This window comes from Xenopus laevis, chromosome 2S (genome assembly GCF_017654675.1).
Source record: "Xenopus laevis strain J_2021 chromosome 2S, Xenopus_laevis_v10.1, whole genome shotgun sequence".
Classification (NCBI taxonomy): domain Eukaryota; kingdom Metazoa; phylum Chordata; class Amphibia; order Anura; family Pipidae; genus Xenopus; species Xenopus laevis.
The window spans coordinates 125,883,963-125,906,920 of record NC_054374.1 but is presented as its reverse complement, the minus strand read 5'-3'; the positions used below and the strand labels follow the sequence as shown (position 1 = coordinate 125,906,920).

Here is a 22,958-nt window from a genome sequence, read left to right as displayed (position 1 = left end):
AACCACTGAAGCTATGCCACAGCTCCTGGCTAAATATACAATATCAAAACAGGGGGGTTGTGGGAGCACTCTAAAAGGCTTTAAAGTATATATAAGTATAATAAATGCTATTGCATATGTACCCAAAACAGGGGTTATTTTGTTACAAAGTTATGATCATAAAATTGATAAGCCACCATACCACGTCAAGGTAAACCCCGAATGGCGGTCCCTAACTTGTTTTATATTTTATGTGCATTTTAGCATTACCTGTAATCAATGTCCGTTGAACGCTGTTTTTTCACTAAGGGCTAAATCCTCCCCAGCCAGCAATCAGGCTTTTAAAGGAGAGATATTCCCAAAACAAACGCCCAATTTTAAAAGCATAGGATCACCACTAGTTTAAAGGGGGGGTATGGGGTGCTACAACCACTGAAGCTATGCCACAGCTCCTGGCTAAATATACAATATCAAAACAGGGGGGTTGTGGGAGCACTCTAAAAGGCTTTAAAGTATATATAAGTATAATAAATGCTATTGCATATGTACCCAAAACAGGGGTTATTTTGTTACAAAGTTATGATCATAAAATTGATAAGCCACCATACCACGTCAAGGTAAACCCCGAATGGCGGTCCCTAACTTGTTTTATATTTTATGTGCATTTTAGCATTACCTGTAATCAATGTCCGTTGAACGCTGTTTTTTCACTAAGGGCTAAATCCTCCCCAGCCAGCAATCAGGCTTTTAAAGGAGAGATATTCCCAAAACAAACGCCCAATTTTAAAAGCATAGGATCACCACTAGTTTAAAGGGGGGGTATGGGGTGCTACAACCACTGAAGCTATGCCACAGCTCCTGGCTAAATATACAATATCAAAACAGGGGGGTTGTGGGAGCACTCTAAAAGGCTTTAAAGTATATATAAGTATAATAAATGCTATTGCATATGTACCCAAAACAGGGGTTATTTTGTTACAAAGTTATGATCATAAAATTGATAAGCCACCATACCACGTCAAGGTAAACCCCGAATGGCGGTCCCTAACTTGTTTTATATTTTATGTGCATTTTAGCATTACCTGTAATCAATGTCCGTTGAACGCTGTTTTTTCACTAAGGGCTAAATCCTCCCCAGCCAGCAATCAGGCTTTTAAAGGAGAGATATTCCCAAAACAAACGCCCAATTTTAAAAGCATAGGATCACCACTAGTTTAAAGGGGGGGTATGGGGTGCTACAACCACTGAAGCTATGCCACAGCTCCTGGCTAAATATACAATATCAAAACAGGGGGGTTGTGGGAGCACTCTAAAAGGCTTTAAAGTATATATAAGTATAATAAATGCTATTGCATATGTACCCAAAACAGGGGTTATTTTGTTACAAAGTTATGATCATAAAATTGATAAGCCACCATACCACGTCAAGGTAAACCCCGAATGGCGGTCCCTAACTTGTTTTATATTTTATGTGCATTTTAGCATTACCTGTAATCAATGTCCGTTGAACGCTGTTTTTTCACTAAGGGCTAAATCCTCCCCAGCCAGCAATCAGGCTTTTAAAGGAGAGATATTCCCCAAAACAAACGCCCAATTTTAAAAGCATAGGATCACCACTAGTTTAAAGGGGGGGTATGGGGTGCTACAACCACTGAAGCTATGCCACAGCTCCTGGCTAAATATACAATATCAAAACAGGGGGGTTGTGGGAGCACTCTAAAAGGCTTTAAAGTATATATAAGTATAATAAATGCTATTGCATATGTACCCAAAACAGGGGTTATTTTGTTACAAAGTTATGATCATAAAATTGATAAGCCACCATACCACGTCAAGGTAAACCCCGAATGGCGGTCCCTAACTTGTTTTATATTTTATGTGCATTTTAGCATTACCTGTAATCAATGTCCGTTGAACGCTGTTTTTTCACTAAGGGCTAATAGCATTTATTATACTTATATATATACTTTAAAGCCTTTAGAGTGCTCCCACAACCCCCCTGTTTTGATATTGTATATTTAGCCAGGAGCTGTGGCATAGCTTCAGTGGTTGTAGCACCCCATACCCCCCTTTAAACTAGTGGTGATCCTATGCTTTTAAAATTGGGCGTTTGTTTTGGGAATATCTCTCCTTTAAAAGCCCGATTGCTGGCTGGGGAGGATTTAGCCTTTAGTGAAAAAACAGCGTTCAACGGACATTGATTACAGGTAATGCTAAAATGCACATAAAACATAAAACAAGTTAGGGACCGCCATTCGGGGTTTACCTTGACGTGGTATGGTGGCTTATCAATTTTATGATCATAACTTTGTAACAAAATAACCCCTGTTTTGGGTACATATGCAATAGCATTTATTATACTTATATATATACTTTAAAGCCTTTAGAGTGCTCCCACAACCCCCCTGTTTTGATATTGTATATTTAGCCAGGAGCTGTGGCATAGCTTCAGTGGTTGTAGCACCCCATACCCCCCCTTTAAACTAGTGGTGATCCTATGCTTTTAAAATTGGGCGTTTGTTTTGGGAATATCTCTCCTTTAAAAGCCCGATTGCTGGCTGGGGAGGATTTAGCCTTTAGTGAAAAAACAGCGTTCAACGGACATTGATTACAGGTAATGCTAAAATGCACATAAAACATAAAACAAGTTAGGGACCGCCATTCGGGGTTTACCTTGACGTGGTATGGTGGCTTATCAATTTTATGATCATAACTTTGTAACAAAATAACCCCTGTTTTGGGTACATATGCAATAGCATTTATTATACTTATATATATACTTTAAAGCCTTTAGAGTGCTCCCACAACCCCCCTGTTTTGATATTGTATATTTAGCCAGGAGCTGTGGCATAGCTTCAGTGGTTGTAGCACCCCATACCCCCCCTTTAAACTAGTGGTGATCCTATGCTTTTAAAATTGGGCGTTTGTTTTGGGAATATCTCTCCTTTAAAAGCCCGATTGCTGGCTGGGGAGGATTTAGCCTTTAGTGAAAAAACAGCGTTCAACGGACATTGATTACAGGTAATGCTAAAATGCACATAAAACATAAAACAAGTTAGGGACCGCCATTCGGGGTTTACCTTGACGTGGTATGGTGGCTTATCAATTTTATGATCATAACTTTGTAACAAAATAACCCCTGTTTTGGGTACATATGCAATAGCATTTATTATACTTATATATATACTTTAAAGCCTTTAGAGTGCTCCCACAACCCCCCTGTTTTGATATTATATATATATATATATATATATAGTGTTTTTTATATGTTGTTAGTCTTGTAGGATTAAGTAGATGGACTGTATGGCAATACTACTTGTTAGGACCACTAGATATGACTCGCTATATTCAGATTCCAATATGATGGGCCAGTGCTGTCCAACTTCTGTGGTACTGAGGGCCAAAATTTTACTGGCCTATGTGGTGGAGGACCGATAATAGAAGTCAGCATTGGCCACTCCCCCTTTTAAACCACACCCACTGTAAACCATACTCCTGTTACCACAAGAACTTTTAAGATCATATCCACATTAACGGTGGTAGCACACCAAAAAACCAAATGGTTGGTGCTCACTGCAGGGAAATCCCTCATCACTCATATGTGAAAAATTGAAGTCGTGTTAAAACATACCATAGTTCCATATGCCGCATCCTCCCCTGTGGATAATACAACAACCCCCCAACACATGATTAAACACCTTAGGGGTCCTTAACAACAATTTCCAAATGCTAACAAACCCCTAACAGGCTTACATTCCATAGGTAGCGTAGGGCAAGCAGAGAATGGAACAAGATGAGGTAGAGCACACTCTTAAATCACTTTCCGTGTAATAGCCTGGTGCACAGTGTAGAGAGCATGGCAACCCCTTAAGTGTCAGTAAAGTAGAGATACAGTGGCACACAAGGCAATTGAAATGCAGGGTTACCCCATTCTATTTATTTTTGTGCGGACATGCAACGTTTTGGGGCAAACCCCTTTATCAAGCAGAGAATGGCACACACAAGCAGCACTGGGCAAGCAGAGAATGGCACACACAAGCAGCACTGGGCAAGCTGAGAATGGCGCACACAAGCAGCACTGGGCAAGCAGAGAATGGCACACACAAGCAGCACTGGGCAAGCAGAGAATGGCACACACAAGCAGCACTGGGCAAGCAGAGAATGGCACACACAAGCCGCACTGGGCAAGCAGAGAATGGCACACACAAGCAGCACTGAGTAAGCAGAGAATGGCACACACAAGCAGCACTGGGCAAGCAGAGAATAACACACACAAGCAGCACTGGGTAAGCAGAGAATGGCACACACAGGGAGGGAAGGCAGAACAGAGCAGGAAACAGGGAAAGCTCTCATTCTAATATGTACTACATACAGTGACACAGTGCTGGTGCACCATTAGCATTTTGAATAAAGTGTGAACAGGTGAACAATGTGGGCAGTTTCAGTCTGGATCTCAGGTGTGAACAGTACAGGCCTTTAGGATATAAACAATAGAGGTGTTACAGGTAGGGGGGATCACAGGTGTGAACAATACAGGGGATTAGTCTGAATTTGAGGTTTAAACAATGCAGGGGCCAGTTTCTCTGTAGTGATACCTTTTTAAAGTTTACATATGGTAAACAGACACAGCATGTGGGGGCCACCGAAGGGGGGGGGCACGGGCCGCGGGCCGCCAGTTGGACAGCCCTGGGCCATATGGTGGAAATAGCAGGAAGTGAACTGTAGCTGCTGCTTCTCTGCACTTTCTTAACGGATACACTGACACATGGGCAATCTGCAAACTGACTGATGGACAATGGTTGGTTAATGGTTGATGGTCAGCCTGCTATACACTTTCTGAAAATGATACAAAACAGACATTCCATCCATACACGTACCAATGTATTAATAGCTAATGTTGAGATATGATCATATTAGCTGTAATAGATTGCAATGGTGTTTCTATGGAAAGTAAAGCTGCACACGTGTCTGTCTACAGTATTCAATATTGGGGTTTGTCACACTTCATGTGAATCTGCACATCATGCCATGTGGATAGGCACAGCTTTCCAGAATGTGGAATTCTCTTCCCCTGGATTCATTTTTATTTTAATATCGTCCTGCCAAATATTTTGAGGCTTTTTTTCATATTTCATTTAATTTGAATGTTGTTAATGCTGTAATAAGTATAGATAGCGGTGTGTGCAAGCACCCCTTTATATCTGTTGCCTGTTTCTCTCTTGTCTAGTTTGCAAAACCTGCTATCACAAGAAATGCTTCTACACCGGGGATTGCCCTAAGTGCTGCAGAATGGAAAGGAGAAAAGCCCTAAAGAGAAGTCCGTCGCCAAGTCTACAGCAGAGTGAAAGGAAACCAGTGCAATGATGTGTTGCTGCAGGGTTTTTATACCTCAATCTGTATATTATGCACAGTTTATTTAAGAAATCAACAGAATTTTTGTAAGCTCCTTTTATTTTGTAGAAGTTTTAGGGTTTATTTTTTTTATTCATATTTTAACAGCCTTTTTTAATGTCTCAGATGCTGAATATTTTTAAGAATGACCACTAGCTTATACTTTTATCACCTACCAGCTCTGCTAGTACTGCCTGATTCTACTGGATACTACACCATAAGGATTAGGGCATCTGAGTAGAACTAAATCCTAAAATCATTTTTTTTAAAGTTTTCAATGTTACACGCAGAGTGGGGAATTGGAAAAATCTAAACTTCTGCTTTGCTTCTGAACTGCACTGATTATATAGGCGTTTTACCAAAGGTCTCCCCACCTGTTACGTTTTCTAATCATTTAAGTCAGGTGACCATATGAGACCATTGGGACATCCATTCACGTGACCCACTATTCATGTTGCAAACTTCACACCTTTTGCACTTCTTTCCTATATTAACTTCCAAGAGACTGTCATAGCTGCCCGCTGCTCTGACTTCATGGGATCTGGTCCAAGCAATAATTTAGGAAGTTATCTTATTTGACCCCTTCTGACATTATACTGACTCAGTCAATGACATGACTTGGGAAGGCACTTTAATTTCCTTGTACCTGATCTAAAGGAGCACACATGAAGCAAGTGAAGCAGCAGCAGTGATACTCTAATGGAAGCTTACAGCAGCCACCGGGCAGCATAGGAAACTATTATCATATCTGTCTAACCTTTGTTTAAAAAATAATCTTTGTTTTCTGTGGGGTTTTTTTTACATTTGTATTTGCACTTTGACTTGTCTTGTGCCAAATCACCATGACATCACCTATATTTTTTTTTACATGGATGCCCCAAGTATTTACAGTAGAAGAGGGTTTCCCCAACTATATTTATGTAGGAACATTCTTATTTTTCATTAGTTGTTTTTTTTTTTCTTTAAACAAATGTCCTAGTTTTGCAGCTTTGCATTATTAAAATAAAGAATGCAAAGAAAATGTCTGGACTTCTGGATGTTGTGTATTACATTTATAATAATGAATTCCTTTAAAAAAAATCAAGGAAGAAAGAACAAGCTGTTTTGCATTTGCATATCTTACCCAAGGGATAAAATGGATTCCCTTATCGAGAAAGCTCTAAGTTACAGCTCTAAGCTCTAAGAGTCGATGATCCTTTATCCAGAGAATCCCAGGTCCCAAGTATTCTGCATAATTGATCCCATACCTGTATTTGGTGCAGAGATCATACATGGGATTGAAGCAATTGAGGCAAGTTTACACTGCTCTGGTTGTCCCAAAGGAAGGTCACAAGTGTGACTGGTGTACTGGATCTGTTGTGAGATACACTTAGGGGGTTATTTACTAAACTCCAAATGCAAAAATTACGAAAAAATGTATTTATTCTTTTACAAAATCAGAATTTATTAAACCCAGAGGATGGGAAAAGTCAGAATCTGAAAATCCTGCATCTCCGACCTGTTGAGTTTGCATATAAGTCAATGGGAGAAGTCCCAATGATTTTTTGATGTGCGCTGGGGTTTCGTGCAATACCCCAAAGTTTTCTGCATTTTTGGGTGAAATTCTGAAAAAATCCTGAAAATCAGATTTTTTTTTATTTATTTTTTTCCTGCAAAGCAAATTTTCGGGAAAATATAATAATAAATGAGCATAAAAACCCGAGTGGGTTTGATTGGAGTTTGTAGCAGAAAATAAAGGACAGAAAATAAATTAGGACTTTGATAAATAACCCCCTTAATATTTGCCCCCATACCGTGCTTATTTGTTTGAAGGAGTACTTCATGTTCTACTGCAAGCTTTAGTTTTAGCAGTTGCTTTGTGTCTCTTGCATCAAGGCTCTTGAAAGAAAATAAAGCTTATCACGTAATTGGGTTTGAATTGTAGAATATAATGCCCGGATAAGCACATCAGCTTTTTTTTCCTGATGACCTGAGCTTAGGGGCCAACTCACACTTTACTGTGTATATACAATATAAAATTCAGAATAAAAGGCTTAAAGGACCAGTAACATCAAAAATTTTTACAAAAAAATTTGTTACAATACAACGAAAAAATACATCAAGACCAAGTAAAATTTAAAATAGAAAATCCTTTATTAAGATATAACTTACAGAAACTCCACTTCCTGTCTTCTACAGAAACGGCGAAAGGGCGACCATCCATGCTGCTGTGCTTGATTGCTCTTCTCTGGCTCTTCACTGACAGCGTGTCGATCTCCTCCAGCTCTTCAGAAGGCCGCAGCGGTGTTATTATGCCTGTCCCCACTGTAACATAGCAGACCGCCAGCATACCAGGGTAACCCAGAACCCCTTGCCCCTGCATTATTTTAACCCTCCTGGCACCGAGAATATTCCTTCTGCCTGCTGCTGTGGGCTGTTGGGGAGACGCGCAATCAATGTATGGACCAGTAAAGGGAGCAGCGTTTCTTCAGAGTCGGAAGGTGAACCAGCTGCCCGGCATGTTTGAATGGCAGACCCCTGTCCAATGCTATCCGGCTCTCTCCGCACATCCCCAAGGCGAACTGCTGTCTTTGCGATGGCAATCACCTAGCAGCCTAGTTCCCTCTGCAGCTCCCGCCTCTCGTTTCCGGGTTCCTCCCGAGCGGTTACATCAGTAACAAAACCGGAGTGATTCCAGCACCAAAAGGAGAGCGTTGCACACAATAAGGAAGCCCGAGAGGGGCAAAAGGTTGAGGATCGTATAACCTCCACTCTGGAGGAATCAGGAAACGAGTGGCAGGAGTCTTGGCGCTGCTAGGTGATTGGAGCCATCGTGAAGGCAGCAGTTCGCCTTGGGGATGCGTTCACAAACGCGCCGGCCAGCTGGTTCACTTTCCGAAGGCAGGCTCTGCAGAGATGCAGCTCTTGCGCGTCTCCACAGCAGCAGGCAGAAGGAATCCTCCCGGTGCCAGGAGGGTTGAAATAATGCAGGGGCAGGGGGTTCTGGGTTACCCTGGTATGCTGGCGGTCTGCTATGTTACAGTGGGGACAGGCATAATAACACCGCTGCGGCCTTCTGAAGAGCTGGAGGAGATCGACACGCTGTCAGTGAAGAGCCAGAGAAGAGCAATCAAGCACAGCAGCATGGATGGTCGCCCTTTCGCCGTTTCTGTTGAAGACAGGAAGTGGAGTTTCTGTAAGTTATATCTTAATAAAGGATTTGCTATTTTAAATTTTAATTGGTCTTGATGTTTTTTTTCGTTGTATTGTAACGAATATTTTTGTAAAAATTTTTGATGTTACTGGTCCTTTAAATTTACATTACATAGCAGATATAACCTCATTTTTTTTTTTTTTTTGCTGATGATTTCCCTCAACGCTTTAGCTTAGCTTCTCAATCGCAACACTGAGCATGTGCAGTGCCACTGGCATTCAAAGATGTGGAGCTGCTGTGATTAAACTTGCATGCATGTTTTATTTCTTTATAAGGCTGCTGAAATTCTGGGCTGGAGGAGAAAGTTTTCAATATAGACTGCAGCATTTACTTTTGTAGGCTTTGGGTTTTTTTTGGTTAAGTATGTCAATCTAGAAGAGTGTTTGTTTGTGATTAGGGTAAATAAAGTCTGTGGCTGAAATCAAATTTGTCAAAAGGTTCCTTAACATAGACTAGCATTGACTAGGAGATATAGGCTTCAGTAATAGTGATCAGCAAGCTGACCCTAACCTCTGCCAGTCCAACTTGACACACTACAATTCCTTAAATAACCTGCACCTGCAATCACCAAAGAAAGCTGGGAGGGGGAGCCACAAATATAAATTCAATGTGGCAGGAGTCTTAGACCAGGGCAGTTTTTCAGAGACCGCTGAAGAAGAAAAGCAGTGTGGAGGATCCTGATCCTCTACCCAGTAAAGAGTCAGTCCAAAGCATTCCAACCTATGCACTCTCCTGACTGGAATCTTGCAGCACATTACATGTTGGGTATTGAGAGAGCCCTCTACAAAGCTGACCCTGGCCATATTTAATGCTGCACGCAGGACTTTCTGGGAGAGATGCTATTGTAGGGAGATATGTGGACTACAGAGAGCCAGAACAGCATGAAGTGATCCGTTTCCATATAGTTGTTCCACAAGTATCTCTATATATTTGTAAACAGACTTTTTAGGATGTGCTCTAACCCCTCAGCTAATAATTTTAATACAATGAGGTAACACACAGAAATCCTTCTTATGATCAATCACCCTATAACTGGGTGAGTCCAGGTGCAAATGCCCCGGCCAGTTGCTTAAATTGTTACTCTCATAGGCATTCACTTCAGGTTACCGCTCCACAACTCTGGCTCGGGTGCGATGCCCCGAACCCGTAGCTTAGGGAGGCCTGGCCGACAATTGCTTCACAAGTGTATCTATCTGACTCAAGAAGGTTTTATAACAGGTTGGTGAGCAGCATCGGAACATCAATGGGAGATTGCGGATGCCAAAGATTTTCTTGCCAGGCCGAATAGCGAAGTCCTTCACTGTACAGTGGTCCTCTGCAGCAATCACACGCTAGAGACAAGGAAGAAACTCTGAAACTAGAGACAAGGAAGAAAATGTTTTGTACTAGCACGCTGTACCTTGTATATGAGTATATTTGTGGTTTCCTATATTATTCCTTTTTAAAAATTATATATAATATGGATAAAGCCAATGGCACATGGCGATACTTTGGGTGTTTGTGTTGCTGCAATTTCTAGTAAGTGGTCACCTAAATTCCCAAAGCAGCCCCCTTACATACAGTATGACTGTACATTGCCTGACAAGGCTGAAATCACAGTATTGTAACCTGATAAATTGTAGTGAGACAATTCCTGACAATAGTGACAAAAGTGGTTGTCATGATGATTTACACATACAGTTGTGTTCAGAATAATAGCAGTCCAACATCACTTACCTCATCAATCACTGGTTTTGGTAGAACATACATTTCTACATGGCAAATCATTTACTAGTAGGTGTAGTGTAGAGTAATAGAAAACCCACAGACCCAACAGTCATGACATGCTGCTGATTCTGTGTAATTGAATCATTAATTGAGGCTTGTTCCAAATAATATCTTGTTCCAAATAATATCTTGTTCCAAATAATAGCAGTGTTCAATTAGTGAGATCATTCATTCTGTGAAAAAACAGGTGTCAACTAGTGATGGGAGAATTTATTCGCCGGGAGCGAATTTGCAGCAAATTTGCCCGTTTCACCGCCAGCTAATAAATTCGCAAATTTGACGGCCGTTTTATGAATTTTCCACCGGTTTCACGAATTTCACAGGAAATTCACAAAATTCATGCAAAACGGGACAAATTCGCCAATTAATAGTGTCAATTATGGCCCTTATTTAAGGAAGGAAAGAGCAAATGTTGTGCATGCTGGTTATAGTGCATTTCTCTCTGAAAATGGGTTGTTCCAGAGGGGAAAACATATAAAGAAGTGCAGAAAATGACAGGCTGCTCAGCTAAAATGATCTCAAATGCCTTAAAATTGCAACAAAAACCTGAAAGATGTGGAAGAAAACAGAAAACTACCATTAGAATGGATAGAAGAATAGCCATTGTGATAATGTTACATCTTTGAAGTGCCTTTTGAAAAACCCTTTAAAATGGAATTACTGCTATACTGACCCATACTAAAATCAGTAGAAACTTCAGCATTTACAGTACTTATAATGAATACCACAAGTTTAAATATGAAATAAAGCAAGGATCCAATTCCACCCCAGCCCAGTATTACTTACCCCTCCCAACATCCCAACCAGGTTTAGTGCAGACTTCCTATTCTGTCCCTCCCTTTGGACTGGTGGCAGGAAGATCATTCAATGCTGTTGCCCTACAGTCTATAGAAGGACTGTACAGCCTATAGAAGGATTATACAGCCCATATAAGGATTGTACAGCCTATAGAAGGATTGTATAGCCTATAGAAGGATTATACAGCCCATAGAAGGATTATACAGCCCATAGAAGGATTGTACAGTCTATAGAAGGATTGTGCAGTCTATAGAAGGATTGTATAGCCTATAGAAGGATTATACAGCCCATAGAAGGATTATATAGCCCATAGAAGGATTATACAGCCCATAGAAGGATTATACAGCCCATATAAGGATTGTACAGCCCATAGAAGGATTGTACAGCCCATAGAAGGATTGTATAGCCTATAGAAGGACTGTACAGCCCACAGCAGTTTTGGGGCATTTTTCAAATAACAGGTCGCAAACTTTCATTACAATATAGAAACATTCCAACAGATTATAGGAATGTATTTGTATGAATTAACAAATGTTGCATCCATATCAAATCACTGACTGTAGCAATAGGGAAAAGCTGTGCTCACCACAAGCTTGTAACCACAAAATTCATACAGTATGGACACTCACCCATTATCAATATATTTATGACAGACATTTTATACATAAAGTTACCATAAAAATGTCCTTCTCTTTAAACAAATCAGCCATTATTTGTCCATATATTGAAATATATTTAAGATGGCCAACTACATCACTGCCATCTCTGCTCACACCACAAATGATTTTCCTTCAGCTGTTGAGACTGAATATACTGTGATATACTGCAAACAAATCTCTGCCATTACTGAGGTTCTCCTAGTGCTGTGCTTTCCTTGGGAAGCTGCTCATTCCCTCCAGAGTCTAGCAGTGACAAAACACATGAGCCCCCCATACCCCATTATCATTATCACTGATTTATAAAACACAATCTATTTATGCTGTACTTTTTAAATAAAATTAAAACAAACAAGAATGACAATCAAGGAGGATTAAAGGGCTTGCATGCACTTACAAGCTAAAGGGAGGGAAACAACGACAAGGGTTATGCCCCTGAGTGCTTGTACCCTTTCACGCTACTTGTTGCCAGTAAATATGAATTGTGCTATAGGCCATAAAATAACTGGAAATGTAGAATTTTTTACTGCTGTAGAGTTTAATTCAAAAAGGCATGTAGTTAGACACAGTTACAGCAGGAAAAATAAGCACTAAACATGTCAATGTTTTTCTCAGTAAATATATTTCTAATGGGGCTATTGACATGAAATTTACACCAGGGGGCCCATTTACTAAGGGTCGAAGTGAATTTTTGAATTAAAAAAACTTTGAATTTTGAAATAATTTTTGGGTACTTCAACTGTCGAATAGGCCAAATTCGACTTCAATTCGAATTGAAAATACTTCACAAATTCGACCATACGAAAATCGAAGTACTGTCTCTTTTAAAAAACTTCGACTTTGACACTTCACCTACCGAATTGCAATGTTAGCCTATGGGGACCAGTCTTTTCCTTGTTTCAAAGTGTTTCCTTGTAGGGCATTATAAGAACTCTATTTTCTAAGATTCCCTGGACTAGTGTAATGGAATGGAATGTAAATGTGTAATGTATTTGCTGCAACATATACGTTCATGTAACTTTATAATTTCCCGGCATATGCAAATTAGCCAACGCTAGCACATCTTCGGTTTAAATTGCTGAAGCAACGCTAGCGAAACTTCGCCAGCGGTCGGCGCCCTGGACGCAACTTTGTTTTTTTAGTAAATTAGCATTGTCCTATCAAATTTACGCTGGGCAAAGTGTTATGATGGCTGAGAACCCGTCGCTGGCGAATTTTTCGCCGGTTTGTAAACTTGCCCCCTAGTCTCAAGGTGGCCATAAATGGCTAGAAAAAGCTACCGATATCTGTGCATCCTTGCTGACATCCTCCAGCAAGGTTTTTCTATGTTAGGGATGGAAGGAGACAGAATTGAAACTGCACAGCAAGTGAGTAATTGAGCAAGTGATAAAGGAGTAGACTATACCATTGAACTTAATATGCTGTAGCAAAGCCATACATTAACGCCTAATGAAGACCAAATTAGGTGGCCTTATTCGTACAGAAACGACTTTTTATTACAACTATTGGTTGAGGTCTGACAAAGCTCTTTAGCGAAAGCGGTCTAAGGGGCCGGGGGTTTGTGGCTTTTTAGGGTTACTTAGCCTCTCTAAACATCTAGGGCAAGTTAAATACCAAGGCCACAGCCCCGGTTACCCTGTCCTGCCTTATCTTTGTGGTGTCCCAGGATCTAGAAAAAAATCAGGCAGCTAGTTTACGGGACAACTCCACCATCTATTTTTGCAATTTCTATTAACTATCTGATGGATTGTGACTACAGATTTTTTTAACCCACTCTCAATTATGGTCATTTTTATACTATTTAATTAGCCAATGAATTATCTAGGTCATACACATTCATTTATTGCACTGCACTTTATTTGATAATCAATTGTGAGCTCTGAAATAGTAAGTGAAATATCCTAATTTTTTTTTGTATAAAATTACTTAATGAATTATACTCAATTAGCTAATTCCTGGATGAATTTGTGAAGTATTACTAATTTATAGATGAATTTAGCTTCATAGAAATTGATTATTCTTATCAATTTTTTCAGGATAACTTAACTAGTAGAACAATAACTGCACTAGCACTTTATTTCAACTGCACAGCACTTTATTTTTTTATATAGGTATGGTTGAACACTTATTAGTACTTTCTTTTAAACCTGGTAATTATATAACAGTAACTATTGGCAGGGTTTCTTTTTCTATCTAAATTTCTTGCAAGCATAAATTAATGGTAGTGTATATATATATATATATATATATATATATATATATATATATATCTCTCCCTTTATCGGCACGCACCACTCTATGCAATAGTTACCGGGTGCTCACCAAAAATCCTCATATTCCACCAGATGAAAGCACTCACGGGTCAGTCATATGAATAAAAGTAGCAAACTTTATTCCAACAACCACATCCAGTGGGATCGAAACGCGTAGATATGTGGTTGTTGGAATAAAGTTTGCTACTTTTATTCATATGACTGACCCGTGAGTGCTTTCATCTGGTGGAATATATATATATATATATATATATATATATACTGTTGCTAGCAGCTGAGTGCTCGGTGACGCACACGGACATGGGTTGCCTATCAACGGTACGACGCCGCTCACTGTGGGTTTCCAGTGTATTTCCGGCCCATCTATACAGGGCATAGGACGGGTAGCTCCCTAAACATCAGAATAATGTGACGGAGTGGGGTAACAGTAGGACGCACCCTGTGTATAAGCAGAACTCTCCCATACAAAGGGGCACACCTAACATGGATAACAACATTTGCCTTTGTATCCACATGTATATACTGCTTTGCATAACAAATGATGAGTGACAGGCATCGTATACAGGTGTCTTGGAGCCATTTTTTACACTATTTAAACCCCCAAACACTTGTGCACTGCTTTTCTTTCCCTGACGAAGGCTCCTGTGCGGAGCCGAAACGTTGGATCACCAATAAATCTCCACTTTCATTTGAATTATTGACTTGATGTATTTCCTTGGAGTGCTGTCAATCCCTGCATTTTGTCTACATACTTCTCAGACTAGAACCCAGGTTTCTTCATACTAATGGTTGTGCATTCCATTATGTTTGATTTTATATATATATATATATATCTATATCTATATATATATATATATATATAGAGTTCATGGGTTGAGTTTGTGGGTGAATTGAACAATGCGGCATCCCCCATCAGGTTCACGATGCATAAGAGCGCACATAGCATTGACTTCTTAGATGTAACGGTGTACAAGGATCCAAGTACTAACCGGTTGCACACAAAAATATTCCGTAAGCCCACGGATAGAAATTCCCTTTTGCACTTTTCCAGTAGTCATCCACGTCACCTATTGAACTCCTTACCCAGGTCACAAATGATCAGGGTAGTTCGTATCACAAGTAAGGAGGAGGAAAAACGTGAGGCCTTGGATGTGATGGCCAAGCATTTCCTGGAAAGAGGGTACCCTTACAAGCTCATTTTGGACACAAGGGAGTGGGCGGAGACATTAGACCGTGAGGCTATGCTAAAAGGGTCTGTACGGGTCAAAAACACTAGAGATGATGTCCTTAACTATATGACTGTGTATGATGCGCGCACACCAGTGATCAAAAAATCTATTTTACAGCACTGGCCCATTGTGAAATCGGACGCTGATTTAACAGCGATCAACCGCAGGAGCATTACATTTGGACATAGGAGACACAGGAACCTGAAAGAGCTCCTTTCGCCTACGGATCCGGTAAGCAAATATATGCCAGCTGCTAAAGTGAACAGAATGGGGGTCTTCAAATGTGGCAACTGTGTCATGTGTAACTGTCTAATTGTGGGTGATTCATTTTCTCATCCACACACCGGAAAGAGATACTCCATTAGGCACAGGCTTACTTGCACTTCCCGTAATGTAGTGTACATTATAAAGTGTCCCTGTGGACTACTATACTGCGGGAAGACATGCAGACAATTAAAGGAGAGGATCAGTATGCATCGTGCAACCATAAGAGCAGCCTTAGACCCTAAGCCTAAGATAGAGGGAAAACAGGACATTTCAAGACAACCTGTGGCACAACATTGGCTTCAAGAAAAGCACCCGGCATCTTCCTTCAAATGTATGCCCATAGACTGGATTGCCGACCCACCCAGAGGGGGGGATACAGATCGTATCTTACTACAGAGGGAGGCGTTTTGGACATACGAATTGAATTGTGTGGCCCCCAAAGGCTTAAATAGTTCTTTATCTTTAAATTGTTTTCTGTGAGATAGTTTGCCACTAGTCGCATGAATGATTGCTAAATTCTGATAAGCAATGTACTGATAGACCTTATATACAATATATTTAACTGTGGGAACAAAAACGGGGTACTAGAGGTTGTATCACGTAAGTCTGTAGTGGTAACACTCTCTTGGAAATAGTGATGTAACGACAGGACTGGGACCCTAAAAAAATTTTTTTGTAAGCAAGAGCAATTGCAGTGATTGAAAAGTATATGGGGATATAACCTGATAGGTCCACTGCAGTCTGTTACGTTATTGGAATAATCTAACCACTGTTTTTTAAATTTTAAATTTTATTAAACGTTCACTGGGGCACATGTAATTGTTTCGGCCGACACACACATGTATAACACATGCTAGATAAATTTAACCTGTTATTATACCATGCACATGATGCACTTTAACCATAACTTATGTGAAGTCTTATTTATCTAGGTGGACACGGGACACAAGCAGATGTTCATTCTTATTGAGTGACCGTATGGACATCGTTTTAACACTATTTTATATTTTATTATAATCACTATTTCTTGCACTTTGATGTGATGATGTCATTTCCTATTGACAAAGGGGGTTGGGGTATTTAAACTGATTGGTGTTATAGGCATGGTTGCCTTGAGAAAGGTCCCTGTGAGGACCGAAACTTCACGTTGGCTGTACATGCATTTTCAATACATTTGAATTTTTTGCACAAGATATATCGGTGTTGCTGGTCTTTTTTATGATATATATATATATATATATATATATTACCAAGGAAAGCCGGCACACTTGAATAGAAAGTTCATATGACTGGGAGCAGTATCCATAATTTTACCAACAAGAAATCCAAGAAGATCCGCACTCACAGGTCTTACTACTTAAATAAAAATGTTTTTATTGCAGAGCTTACAGCCTGCAGATCTTCTAGGATTTCTTATATATATACTGTATATATATATACTACATATATGTATCAAGCTAATTGTTTTTAATAGTAAATCATGATGTACCCCTATTTTGAAATATAATGATATTATAAGTTACCAAGGAGTTCCATGACGAGGCCAAAGTCTGAGCGCTTTTATACAGATCATGGAACTGCAAGGTGACTTCAATATCCTCACATTTTTCAACATATTGGCATATTAACTGCACAAGTTTCATATTACAACACTGAGTTTTGTATTATAATTCGATATTGCCTTCATATAAAAGTTCCTATGCAACATAAATTCAGTGTTAGGAGTTTATTGGCAGGGCAAGCCAAGTAATGTAAAAAAAAGCTGTAATTATCTTGAAAGATAAACACAGTATATCATTTATTACTTTGTGCACAGTTGTCATTATTTAGTAATTATAAAAATTAGCAGCTGTCATACAATTGTCAATTTGTCTCATTAAGGAGATATTCTCATCATGTAAAAGGATGTACAATATTAGAAAGGCAGTTGAATATGAGAAAGCCAATGGTATTTTAACGTAGCATTTTTCATTTATAATGTCTCTCTATTCTGTGATCCATGAATCTACAGTTGCAAAATTATTCCTTGTAAAATTATACAAAGGGGACATACGTATACTGTTATATTTGAGATTATCTGTCACTGTTTAAACAAGATCTAATGACTGCTCTACTTTTTCCCAGTTCTTTTCATGGTTTGACAAGTTGCAGATCCACGTGGATCATGATGGGAGTGCAAAGTGCAGGTACAGTTGGTTTCTTTACTTTTACATTGTTAAAACTGATGGATTCAAGTTTTATTCGTTAATTGTGAACATTAATATCTAAAATGATTTCAATAACGGGTGTTTCTTCTGTGCAAACTGGTGTCACACAAGGCATTTTTAGAAGAAGAAAAAAAACAAAGGCCAGCAAATTGGAATTGTTCTCATGTAGATAGTAATATGTTATCTGAAAGTTATGCAGTATTTGTGCTTAAGCTCAGGTTCCTGTTAATATAACTAAAGCATCACAAAATAAAATAACACTATGGATCAATAGAGAGGCTATAACTGATGCAGAAATGTATAGTAAACTTAATTGGGCTAGTGATTGAGTCACAAAAGACTTGCATCATAAATTCTTGCTCTTCTTTTGTTGATTTTCTACAGAAATGTGAAATTACTTGGCTGGGTTATGTTGAAGCTATCCTTTGCAATCCAAGTGTGTATACAATGGTGGTAATTTATCAACACTGGGCAAATTACCCATGGGCAGTTACCTATAGCGACCAATCAGTGATTAGCTTTTTGAAGCCAGCTGCAAGTAGAACAATGAGTGCAGCAATTTGATTGTTTGCCATGGGTTAATGGCCATGGACAAATTTGCCCAGTGTTGATAAATGACCCCCAATAACTTTTAACATCATTTAAGGGAAAATCAACCAATATTAACACAGTAAGCTTTATCACATTCACCATTCTTGTCTACTAATAGTATTTTCTTTTATTCATCCACAGTCAGAGTTTGTTGAGCTAGCAGAAAACATTCAGCAGAAACTCTTGTATTTTAATGAAGAAATATTTGAATGAACTCTCATATTTTAATGAAGAAATATTTGAATGAACTCTCATATTTAAATGAAGAAAATGTACTTGAGTTAATAACTGGTATAATATTTACACGTGTTTCATTGCAAAGATCACTTCATTACCTGTAAAACGACTTTTTTTAAATGAAATATAAATAACACAGACAAACATTTTTCCTCATTGAGATGAACCATGGTAGTCTGCCTCTTACTTGCTGTTTACTTTGATCTCCGAGTACTTATAAGTTTCAAAAACTGTTACATATTGATTGCTCCTTTGATAAATAGAGAGAGACATAACTGTTACTAGTAGTATATCTTCCTAATTGTACCACTGTGACTTTAACTGGAGATACTTCACATCTCATATAATTATTATTATTTATATTACATAAGAACAATATAATTGCAGGTAAAGTTGCTGTACCGTGTTAGCCAGTAAAAATGTTACAGGGCAACCCTTTTGAAATAAAAAAATAACAAAAGTGGTATAAAGGTGACACCTTTATTGGCTAACCTATATAATCATAGCAAGCTTTGAGAACATTTTAGTTCCTTTTTCAAACTAACACTGAAGCTGTGGTGTTCTCTGGTATATATAGAACATTCAGCTCATGGGTCAAATGACCAACAAAAAGGAATATCAATCTATGTGTAAGGTGTCAAAGTCATTTACGAGGGGATCTGCAGATAAGGTACAAGATAATATGGGTCAAAGAGGCTGAGTATAAACTAGGGCTGAATTATTGGAGTGTAGAATCAAAGGAATTCCATATGATCTCTTAGTCCATATCCAGATATGTTGGTATTTCTGACCTGGTGCAGTCCTTTCTTAGTCCACATAATCAGCCATAAATCCAAGGCCCAGGTTTAGTCCAATCTTTAGAGAATTGAAAGTTTCCATTGATTTGTAGTCCCACACTTTTCTTTCATTATCTGTTATAAAATTGCCCTTAAGTACCAAAACTCTTAAATCCTTTATGGAGTGATGAGGGCCATTGAAATGATTTCCTATTGGTGTGTCCAGTTTTTATTGGTTATAGTGAATCGGTGGTGTGTATTTCTCTTTCTCAGGCTTTGCCCAGTCTCTCCTTTATACAGTCCCCCTGTTATGCATTTAGTGCATTGTATTAAGTACACCACATTGGAAGAAGAACAGTTGTAGTGACCATGGATGCTGTATTCCTCTAATGTGTCTGGAATTGATATTTTGTCTGAAGTCAGGATGTTTGGGCAGGTTTTTCATTGTTTTTTGACACATGGATATGTTCCATTTTTGGTGGGTTGCAATAAGTCACTTCTTGTTATTAGTGACTTTAGGTTGGGAGGCTGTCTAAATGCTAGTGCTGGGTCTGGGAATATGCTTTTGAGCCTTTCATCCTTATGATGTGTACCTTGTACCTCGTCCTTATGAAGTGTACCTTGTACCTCGTAATTATAAAGTGTACCAGAGATCTTCAAGGAGTTCTAGGGCTGGGCAGCAAAAAGATCCTCTTAATTGTTTGAGGGAAAACTAAGCAGAACATCTGGATGAATGGCAAAAATCGGGAGCCTGCAAAATACTTATGCCGATAGTACTCATTATTTTCCTGAAAAGACAGTTTAAGGTATTTTAAAGTAATTGTTTACTAAATCATATTATCAAACTAGTTTTGTTCTGTTTTCCTCCTTCTGCTTTCTGATTTTGCAATATATAATTAGGAGAGTGATAGTTCCTCATCCACTGAATAATGAGGAAATACTGTTGTTGATGCTCAAATTCTGTCCTAATTGTATTTTCCCTGTATGATTATTTGATCACCCTACCAAAGCTATTTGAAACCAAGCATGATATAGCTTGATTATATATTTCCTGAGTTGAGAGGAAGAATATGATACATTGCCTGAAAAGTAGCTCCACTCCATGAGAATTGTCAATAAGCTTTGTCTTGTGGCTGATGAGTAGAGATGAGAATTGCCACCTGCCATACTTATGATAAAATGCTACATAAAAACGGATTTGGATTTGTAAGCTAGTCATATAACTGGAACTCATGCTAAACCTCTGCTTTATTGTAACACATTCTCACATACCTGGAGAACACCAGATGCAGCTCTGAAACATAAATATTATAGAGGTGCCCCTACAAATGCTTTACAGTAATCTTTTACTAGAATTCTCTCACTAGACAACCATTCTCTATTTCTCATCCCCTCATTATTGTGGACATGTCCTATTAGTATTTAGTACAACTTGCACACTATGCACCAACATACGCACAAACTATTGCTGATTTTTGTGACTTGCACTGAAGTTTTCAAAGTGTTGATGGTATCATAAGCGTGTAATGTGGTGCTCAGTAATTTTTGACCAGTATTATAGACTCAGCAGATCTTTTCATATATCATCAGGCTCATAAAACTATTAAAATAGATGGCCAATTGTCAAGCTTTTAAGTGTATTTATCAGAGTCACAGTTATACTCAAAAGGATCAGGCCAAAAACAAAACCAGCTGACCTTTATGAATCATCTAATTTCATTGCCAATAGTAATTTCCATTCTTTTATGCGCCGTTAGGCTCTACTACCTAATAATCCCTTCTAATAAGTGAAGAAATGACCATAGATTGTAATTGTACTTCATCCATGCACCACTTCATTTTTTATAATACGAACTTACCAAAGACCTCCACATTAGATCGCCTTAAGAAGCGGTAATGGTGTGAACATCTCTTTGACTAATCAGGTGGTGTTAGGAAAAAAATTAAAGGGTTAAATTTACATCTAACATTTCCTTATAAAGACATAACCGTTTTTCAGATATGTCACATTTGTCAGGCAAGTCACTTCCTTCTTCTAACCACAAGTTAAAGCTAAACTACAGTTTCAGCACAGAAGAGCGGCGCCAAGATACCTCTGGCTTGCCTTTCCACTTACAACAGCATAGTAAAGGTAAGAGAAAATGAGAAAACACTTTGTATTAGTATTATTGTATTGTGTCTTAAATAAGTTATATTTTGTATGCAAGTGGTGCCAGTTTATTGGTATTGATATAGGACATGGTAGAAGTCAAGTAGATTCAGGCTTTTCACTGCTCCCCTTGCTGGGTTTCAGCAGCTACACAGGAAATCTGTGATCAGTCAGTGCACCAGCAAAGAGTTAGTATAAATCTGAAGGCAAAATATCTACAATGTTTCATTCAATACAAATAATCAAGATATTACAAAGGGTATTATATAGCAAATGATTGTATGGACTGGATTCAACTAGACAAGAAGATAAAATAATTTCAGAGATTTTCTCATAGACTACTAGAAAACAATTTGTATGTCTGTCAAATGAGTTAGTTTCAATACCTATATAATTACACCCCATGGGATGGAATTATCTGCAAGCTATATAAGTAGCTGCCATAACTATAATATTAAGGGCTGGGTAGACCAGTAACTCAACATTTGAACCATTACCTCTTGTTGAATTACAACTGTTTCTTATTTTATATACATTTATAAATGTACTGTATATAATCAGTGTCGGACTGGCCCACAGGGATACCGGGAAAACTCCTATTTAGTAAATAAATTGTGAACTGAAGAAAGATGGGAATTTCCAGCCTCTCTGTGTATTCCAGCTCTCATTTTTATCTGAAAGGCTTCTGAAAAAAAGTATATTTTTTTACTCCCGGTTCAACCTAGGTTTATGTGGCCCTTACGGTCTACTGAAGCATTCTTCTTCTTCTTTACCCAACTAAAGCCTAATAGTGGATAAGGATACTGAATGTATTTTCCATTTTTCTAATTTGAGACTTTTTTTGTAACAGTTTAGTGCAGAAAACCTATTCATTCAACGGTCTAACACCCTGTACACACAATGCAGACAGGAACTTGTAGATAACTCATTACTTTTGTCTTCTGTGCAATACCATCACTAATCAGAGTAACAACCCATTAGATAAGTAACTAAAGATCTACATCAAGTTCACTGGCATTAGAGTAGGGAAAGTGAATTACTCACCACCCTACAGCTTCATAAAAATATACATTTGTGCAATATTTTCTCTAATCGTTTTGAACCTCTCAGGTGGCAGATTTTAGATACTGTTATTGTTATTAGATCTTTCTCTACCAATAGTATCCAGGAGTTAAAAAAGAGCTGCACTTCCATACCGCATCTTGTGTCCATATGTGCAACTAATTTAATTCATATTATTAATGCAATAGTCTGACCAGCTGGATGACACGGGATAACCTTAGAGTTAACTATATTGGGAGAGCATCTCTTAATTCCAAGAGAGATTGTTGTAATATAAAATTCTAGAATAGGCAATCTTGTCTCGTTTCAGGATGCATATTAGATTCCTGTGTTAACTAGTATTTTCATTTCTACATGAAACTCCAAAAGTAAAACTTGATATT

At 38.6% G+C, this 22,958-nt stretch overlaps 2 protein-coding genes across 3 annotated transcripts in view; both read left to right on the top strand.

The window, feature by feature from the left end:
* Positions 1 to 6,391, top strand: part of rubcnl.S (RUN and cysteine rich domain containing beclin 1 interacting protein like S homeolog) — a 39,251-nt gene extending 32,860 nt beyond the window's left edge. For both annotated transcript variants that reach the window (XM_018249958.2, XM_018249960.2), the window contains exon 16: positions 5,207 to 6,391. In XM_018249958.2, the coding sequence (XP_018105447.1) occupies positions 5,207 to 5,343 (137 nt within the window). In that variant the 3' untranslated portion in view covers positions 5,344 to 6,391. The remainder of the gene's footprint in view (positions 1 to 5,206) is intronic.
* A 15,049-nt stretch (positions 6,392 to 21,440) lies between these two features.
* The window catches only part of lcp1.S (lymphocyte cytosolic protein 1 (L-plastin) S homeolog), a 28,699-nt gene continuing 27,181 nt past the window's right edge, over positions 21,441 to 22,958 (top strand). Inside the window, 1 exon segment of the mRNA NM_001086750.1 lies at positions 21,441 to 21,495. The gene's annotated coding sequence lies outside the window, so the exon portion shown is untranslated.